Here is an 8,798-nt window from a genome sequence, read left to right as displayed (position 1 = left end):
GGGTTGTCACTTGGAGGCGTAAAAAGTATAACTATTGCACTGTGTTGTACAGCTGAAACTAATTCTAAAAAATGTGTATTTCATAATAAAAAATAATTAAAAGAAAAAAAAAGAACGCCTCAAAAGATATGCATCTTGTTACATACAAATGAACCAATTTTTATGATGGCAAGCTTCCTATGTATACCCCTATTTTAGCATTTATTCTGTTGTTTAGCAAATACTTGGAATTTACCTGTCATCCCACAAGACTATACTGGAGAGAATTTCTGCTTTGTTCATCACGACCCCAGATTCTACCCTCATCATGGCTATCCTCACAGACCTCCTAATAGCTTCCACCGAGTCAATGATTTTAGCAATCACCCCAAGCTGTCCACCCCAAGCTCTGCTGGCATACTGAGTATCCTCAATGCTTATCAACTAACTCCTAGTCAGTCGTCTAACTCCTATTCTCTTGGATTCGTGACCTCTTCGGTTCTAATTCATCCACTTATTTCTCATTTTATATTCCAGAGGTTGTCATCACCAGCATCTGTTGCAAAGGCTCTAACTCCATGACACCATGTTCTCATCTATAAATAAGGAACTTGGCTGCATACGAATAATCCTCATTTCTCCGGTGACTACCATGTACAGACACTGTGAGGTAGGTATTATTATTATGCCCAATTTACAGACAATAAAACTGAAGTTTAGAAATGTTAACTAAGTCCAAAGATACAAAACTAACGACTGGTAAATCCAGGGTTGAAATCCAGAGTCTCTGGTACTCTTAACTATTAATATATTATACTGCATTCTTGATAGGATCTATAAGGGACCTTTCCAGCTTAAGCATTCTGAGCTAAGTGGAGAAAACAGTACTGAACTTTTAAATTATAATGTTGAGTTGTTAGTCTAATGTTTCTTAGACTGACAATTTCTGTTTTAAAGTGATTTACACATAAATGTTTCTCATTTTAGTCCCAGATTAATTACCAAAGAAATGCAGAAATATCCTTAACAATGAAACAAAAAATTTAAACACACTCACAAGTGCTCCATAACGTGCAGTTGATATCACACGTGGAGGGAAATCCCCTGTGCTGCTGAAACATAATCCCCCTGTCTTAATAAACAAACAAACAAATAAATAAAACAGATTATGGAACAGTATAAGCAATTTAATTTTAAAATATATACTTTATTAATTTGATTAGCCTTACTAAAATGTTAGGTTCTGAACACGCACAGGACCTGCTGGTACTAATGAATGTTGGCTCACAACGGATACACCTGTCAATATAATGAAAATAATTTTTTCAATGTTAATGATTTATACTAAACCTAATTTAATTGGGAACTTGTTTTCCTAAACACTAGTTTAGAATAGATTCATTCAATTTAGCAATTACTTAAAATAAAGAAAACAAATTAAAAATATTAACACTGATTTGAGTAGTTTTATCCACTTTTAGTATTACAAGGAAAGGTATAAATAAATAAAATTAACCAATAATAGGAGAGTATTCTTTTGAATACCTTCCCACATGGAATGTAAAGAAAAAAAAGAATGAATAGCAAAAATGGTTAAGTCACTCAATTAACAAAAGAGCTCAACAAACTCATATAAATGAAACCCAATCTATTTTTATAAGTAGTTATAGCAAATATACTTTCCTTATTTTATCTGCAACAAAGCAAAGAGATAACATATGCTGAAAAGAAACATGTTCTACTTCTCATCAAATCTACAACCAACACTTTTAAAGTTATTTATCATCTGTTTATTTTAGGAAAATACTTTATATGTTTCATTAATGAATGATAATAGAGGGAAGGCGGGGACTGGACTAATTAGGGACACTGATTGGTTCATATGCGCATTCGTTATTTGCAAGATAGAGCAGGTAGAAGGAGGGGCCGGGGCATGGCACAGAACTCGAATTAGGCTTTGGGAGGTACTGGAGGTGAAGGCTTGGAGACCAGTCCAGTAGTCCATATTTGGGTGTTACAATCCAGGTCATCCTGAGAGAAAAGATGGTCCAACACAAAGTATCCCCAGGAGACGCTGCTCAAGTATTTTCTATCTTAAACTTGAAAATTGAAGAGAAAACTGTGCTTAGAGGGAAGTCATCATGTAGCCTCCACAACTGAAGAAGTTCGAATAGGAATAATGTGTTTGAGTTACAGAGAGGAAGGGGTGTGTGTGTGGTGTGCACATATGCATGTATAGAGGCAGAACAGGAAGTGATAGAGAATAGGGCCATAAATCAGAGTACCTAAATAATTGTATTTATTAATTTTTATTTATTAATTTTTTGTATTTATTAATTGTATTTATTAATATATCCTATTATGTAATGTAATCTATAAAGCACAGTACCTGGTATATAGTAAGTATGCTGCAAATAGAAGTCACCATTATGTACTATGTATTATATTGCAGATTACGTATAAATTATATAATAGCAAACAAAAATATCTACCTTTTACTGAGCACTTTCTCTGTAGCACTATGCTAAAAATTTAACATATTTACTTCTAAGCTGTAATAACAGCCTATGAAGTGGGTAGTATATCCCCATTCTAAAGACAAGGACACTGACTTATTAAACTATCCAAAGTTAGCAACTGGTAAGACACTGAAACAACATTTGAACCCTAGTCCGTCTTATTCTCTGGGCCTCAGCTTCTTTAGCTGTTAGTTAACGTCTACTTCTGTCCTTCCTTGGGTTATTGTGAGGAGCAAGTGGAAAATACTTTAAAAAGGTACAGATTCTATATAAATATGATATCAATGAAGTCAGCACCCAGCACACTACTTACCTGTTTCCTAAAGCATTTGCTACCGTAAAAGAGTTTTCATTTTCATCACAGGGCTTACAAGTTGCTTGAGACAACAACGTTCCATTAATATCTCGTTCCACTAAACAATTTAGAAACAAAATTAAGATGTAACTCACAGTCAACATATAAGCTTGTATGTATTTAGTAAAACCCACTTGTAATTATTCTAATAGTTGTCAAAACACCTTATTTGAATAAAAGGAATGTTAAGCACCTCCATAATACAGAAAAGTGAAACCTTTCTCATTCACATGAAAAAAAGAGAGACTAATTTTCCAAAGCATCATAACAATATTTTTTTCCAAAAATGTTCTTACCTCTTACTTGTATGTCCCTGTTTCACTGGGTATGGGGAAACAGGCATTTTCATAGACCAGGGGTCAGTAAACTGCAGCTCATGAGCCACATGCGATTCTTTGGGTACGTTCCATCTCAAAAGTTTGCCGACCCCTGGAAGAGCCAATCCTGTCCCTCACAACAATTTAAAATTATTCTAGAGCCATAAATATATTGTTACATAATCACCATTATGTGAATAATATCCTTTACAAATTTTATAAATGAAACTATGATAGTTTTATTTTCATTTTCAATTTTACTTCAGAGCCACATGTCCGTACCCAAAGAGAAACATGTGACTTGCGAGCTGCAGTTTGCTGACCCCGGGTGGCTCTTCTGTCTCACAAGTTTGCTGATCCCTGTCATAGACTATTGATAAGTTTTTGCAACTTAGAGGGCTTCAGTAGTATCTATTAAAATTTTAAATTCACATACCCTACAATACCACAATTTCATTTTTAGATACCTAACCTACAAAAACACTTGTACCTGTGTATAGGGATATTCATCGAAGCATTATTTGTTAGAACCTAAATATTTAAAAGCAAAATGGTGGCATATCCATGCTATGAAATATTATGGGGAGGATTTTAAAAAATGACGTGGATCTAACAGATCACACTGTTAAGTGAAAAAAGTATGCTATAAAACAATATTTTTGGTAAGAAATATTTATATAAAAATACCATTTATATTTCCCATGGCTACAATATATACCTGTATTTTAAAAACAGAAAGAAAAAAAGATTCTAGAAGGACACATACACATCAAAATGATAACAATTACTTTGGGGCAGAGGGAGTAATAGAGAATCAGCATTGGGAAAAACAGTCCCATTAGTCCCAAGCTTTTACAAGGTGGTAAAAACAATTTTAACAAAAGTAAAGTTGAACAACTTGTTCCTCCTACACTCATCCTGTCTCAGTAAATGTAACTCCATTTGACCATGTACTTAGGCCCCAGTACTTATAGAGTCTCTTCTTTTCATGTTTCGCATTAAAAAAACAAAATTAAAATTAGAAAATAAATCTGCAAATCCTGTCAGCTCTCTCTTTAAAATATATCCAGAAGCTGAATTATTTTCTACTTCTACAACTATTCCCCTGGCCCAGTGCCATCATTTATCACCTGGACTTTTGTGACAGCTTCCTAACTGGAACCCTAGTTCTATTCTAGAAAGAGCCTTTTAAAAACTAACTGCGATCATTTCACTCCTCTGAAACTATTCCACCTCACACAGGTTAATTTCCAAGGTCACTAAAAGGCCTGACATGATCTGCACACCTTACCTCAACTTTTCAGACCCAACTGCTTCCGCTTTTCTCCTGTGGTCGGCCACATTAGTGTATTGGTGATCCTTGAACATACTGAGTATGTTCTGATCTTAGGACCTTTGCACTTGCTATTCCCTCATTCCCTCTGAATGAGTTCCCATTATCTATGTGGCTCTGTCCCTCACTTCCTTCAAGTCTTTGCACAGATGTTACCTTTCCAGACAGGCCTTCCATGATCATGCATGTAAAAATAACACCCTGTGCTCTCTCTCTTGCCCAGTCTTATTTGTCTTCATAGCACTTATTACCACCTGGCATATACCTATTCATTTGTTTACTCTCTTTCTCTTGCCACTAGAATGTAAGTTTGATTCATTATTTTATCCCAGCACCTAGCAGGTAGTGCTCAATAAACTTCCTTTTTAATTAGCAAGATTTAAAATTGGGAGGTTTCACATATAAATTTTGTATTTCTGGCATCTCTTAAAAAAATAGGAAAATCTGGTTTCATGGGATCCATGTTCTTACATGATGACAGTCTGCTGGAGCTGAACTGGGGCTAGCTACTGCCCTTTAGCTTTAACGTTCTTCGGTTGAATAAAGTTTTAAAATTCATTTTAGCTTTTTATCGACAAATATTTATGAATAAATGAATAAGTATAATGACACTTCTATGAATATTTTCAAGGATATATAGACATATAAATACATAAAGCATTCCTGGAAGAATATAAAAGAAACTTAATAGTTGGTTACATTTGAGGACTGGGAGTAAGGATAGACAGGAAACAACCCTTAGTTTTATTTTGTATTTTTCTATACTATTTAAATTTCTAACCATATGCATGCATTACTTTAATTTTATAAAGTAAAATTTTTAAGTGGAAGTTGAAAAATACAGATATATGTATTCTTAAGTGGTAGATCCACATGTGCTCTTGTGGAACTATCTCCAAAATACACTGCAACTGCATATAAACACTCCAAAATATTTGTGTGTGTGTGTGTGTGTGTGTGTGTGTGTGTGTGTGTGTGTGTGTAAATTTATATACATATAAACCTTGAAAGGATAGAGAATAATTAATTACCTTAAGGTAAGTTCTGGGAAATGAAATAAGTGAGGGGTATCAATGTTCATTCTCATTTTATAGCTTCATGAATTATTTGATAATTTTAATGGTATGTACTTACTGAGTTAATAAATTTAAAAATTATTTATCTGATCACTTGGGCATTTTCTTCTTATATAGAAATGGGAAGAGTTGGGAGAAGCTATGCAAGAAGTAAGATGTACCCTCTTTCTGTCCACTCTTCCACTCCTCCACAACATCTCTTGCAAATCCATGAAGAAATTAACAGCAAAAGTTCAAGTTGGCTCTAAAAAGCTTACACCATGCAGAATTTTAAGTATGCAACAGTAGCCTCTAAAATAGTGAAATACTGTTTTCAGAGCTATCACCCAGCCTTAAGGGGTCACTAGGTATTAGAGTCACTGTTTAGAACCCATGGCATCTAACCTTCATTCTCAGCAACTTGCTAAAACTGTACATTTAGCCTCAGCGATTTTTGACTGTCAAAAGTAATCGCAGTGACTCAGCCCAATGGACCTCTCCACAGCATTTGAACCTATAGGCCATCATCTCGTTCACCCCCATTTAGAAATCCCAGAGATAGCTTTGACTTTTCCCTTTTCCCCAACCCATATTTCTTTACCCATCTAGGTCCATTATCATCCTCTGAACATTTCTAGCATCTACTCCTTTGCGTATAATTTTGTCTTAACTCTATTCCACACAAAGGCTATAAAATTTTTCCTATTTTTGTATGAACTTTCATAGACTCATATTTAATATTTAAATATTTGACTGACCTGAATTTATTTTTAAGGAATAAAAACAACTTAGTGTTTTCCCAAATACCAGTTATTAATTAGCCTTTTCTCCATTGATATGAAATGCCACTTTTATCCCATACCACATTCTCACATGAACTGGATCTATTTTGATTCTCTACTTTAAGATTTACCCACCAGTCCATATTACCGATATGTCAGCCATACATGTTATTACAGTAGCTGAAAATGTGCACAATATCTGATGAAGTTGTCTTCTCTTTCCTTTTTCATAATTTTTTGGCTTTTCACATATTTTCCTAGATAAACTTTAGAATTAGTTTTTGCAGTCCCTAAAACAGACAAATAAAATCCTAGTAGAATTTACTAGGGTTCCTTTAAATGTATAAACTGCTATTAAGGGAACTGACATCTTTATAATATTTAATCTTTGCATTCAAGAATGAAATATGTATTTCATTTATTTTTTTTAATTTATTTTTTATGTATTTTTTTAGTTTCAGGTTTACAACACAGTGCACTAGTTATACTTTTTACCCCTCAAAGTGACAACCCCCCATATCATACATATCTATTGCAATTCCATTGACTGTATTTCATTTATTAAAGCCTCCTTCTGTATCCCTCAGTAGCATGCTAATATTTCTTCAATTAATTTATCTTGTTTCTTCCAAAGTTTACATCTTGGCGTATTTTTCTTTTTTTGTTGCTACTGTAGATGAGTTTCTCCTTCACAGTTTCTAAAGGATTATTGTTTCAATAGAAGGCTACTAATTTTAGGATACTAACTTTGTATCTAGAAACCTTTACTATTTATAATAATAATTTTTACTGATTTCCTTGGGTTTTCTAAAAATACAATAAAATCATTGGAAATTAATCATTTTTACCTTCTCCTTTTTAATATTCTATGACCTATTTCTTTCATTTACCTAAGTGTATTATTTACATCCTTATCTGGGTCCTGACATTAAAAGGAATGCTTATAATTTTTCCCTACTAAGCATCATGTTGGCTTTTAAGTTGAAGCACATATATTTTATCATGTTATATTAAGGAAGTATCCATCTAATCCTAATTATTAAAAATTAAGAAAAACAATTTTTAATGAGGTAGGGCTTTTTACCCTCCTCTCAATGCCTTCTCAAACATCATTAAATTTTGAATAAAAAAAATACTGTTAAGAAATCACCATGCTATTTCAATTAACATCCTTATCAAAAACAAACACAAATGAAGACTTGTTAATATTTCATAAGAAATCGATTTCTTACCTAAAATATGGCCAGTGGGACAGTAGCATTTTCCTTCTGCAGTTAAACCACCAGGGCAAGAAATGCAATCCCAGCCATCTTTGGTAACGCCTTTCTAAATTAAAAAAAAGTATATGTGTGTGTGTGTGTGTGTGTATACATACACACTCAGTATGATCAGCAATTACGGTGAAAGTTTAAATTTAAAAAATGTATTACAGTATAAGACACATTGTCATTAATCCCCCTAAAAACTTTTTCTCATTTAGAACACACTTATCCCATTGTTCTTGCCACTTTCTGAAGCAGTTCTGGAAGCCCGCTTTCGCAAGTGTCTTTAGTTGGTTGCGCTGTTGTGGCTGCCTCGATGTCTTGAATCATTTTGACTTTGGGAAAAAACCAGAAGATGAACAGTGCCAGATCTGGTGAATAAGGTGGATGAGGACACACCAAAATGTTTTTATTTGATAGAAATTGACATGCCAGAAGTGATATGTGACACGGAGCTTTTCCATTATGATCACAAAATATGATGAATGCTGCTGCCGAGTTCCATCCAACGGGAAGGCAGGGATCTTCAATTAGGGAAGCAGCGCGTCAAACCTTAGTAACAGTGCATGACAAGTTTCAACTTGTTTGGTATAGTCAGTTGGGCGTGAACTATGGTTGAGAGAAGGTATGTTTTAAAGTGTGCTATAAATTACCCTCCATCATGACAACACTCCGCATATTGCTTCTGGTATACGGCAATTTTTGTCAAATATAAACATTACAGTGTGCCCTTATCCATCTTATTCACCGGATCTGGCACTGTGCGACTTCTGGCTCTTCCCCAAAGTCAAAATGATTCAGGACATTGAGGCAGCCATAACAGTGCAACTAAAGACACTCACAAAAGAAGACTTCCAGGACCGCTTCAGAAAGTGGCAAGAACAATGGAATAAGTGTGTTCAAAGCGGGGATGGGGTGGTAGTATTTTGAGGGGGGGATTAATGGCAATATGTCTTTTACTCTAATATATATGTATTTTTTTATTTAAACATTCACCATATTGTTTGATCACACCTCATATATACAAGTATATATCAGGGGTGCCAAAAAAATGTATACACATTTTAAGAGATGTTAACACTTTGGTCAACGTTGCTCAAGCAGTAGTTTACCATAATCAGAAGTGTCTGGACGCTGATCCACTTTGAGCACCTCTTGTAATTGCAGAAGTCAAACTTGATTTGCATTCATCTTTT

At 34.3% G+C, this 8,798-nt stretch overlaps 1 protein-coding gene across 1 annotated transcript in view; it reads right to left on the bottom strand.

Annotated features, from left to right (window-relative positions):
- Positions 1-8,798, bottom strand: part of TMEM67 (transmembrane protein 67) — a 24,874-nt gene that overhangs the window by 5,140 nt on the left and 10,936 nt on the right. Inside the window, exons 4-7 of the mRNA XM_019628261.1 lie at positions 7,573-7,666; positions 2,812-2,911; positions 1,209-1,278; positions 1,037-1,111 (exon numbers count right to left, since the gene is read on the bottom strand). Of these exons, the coding sequence (XP_019483806.1) occupies positions 1,037-1,111; positions 1,209-1,278; positions 2,812-2,911; positions 7,573-7,666 (339 nt within the window). The remainder of the gene's footprint in view (positions 1-1,036; positions 1,112-1,208; positions 1,279-2,811; positions 2,912-7,572; positions 7,667-8,798) is intronic.

This window comes from Hipposideros armiger, unplaced genomic scaffold, assembly GCF_001890085.2.
Source record: "Hipposideros armiger isolate ML-2016 unplaced genomic scaffold, ASM189008v1 scaffold_772, whole genome shotgun sequence".
NCBI classification, from domain to species: Eukaryota; Metazoa; Chordata; class Mammalia; order Chiroptera; family Hipposideridae; genus Hipposideros; species Hipposideros armiger.
Note: the sequence above shows the minus strand (reverse complement) of the source record. Positions and strands in the feature narration are given on the sequence as shown.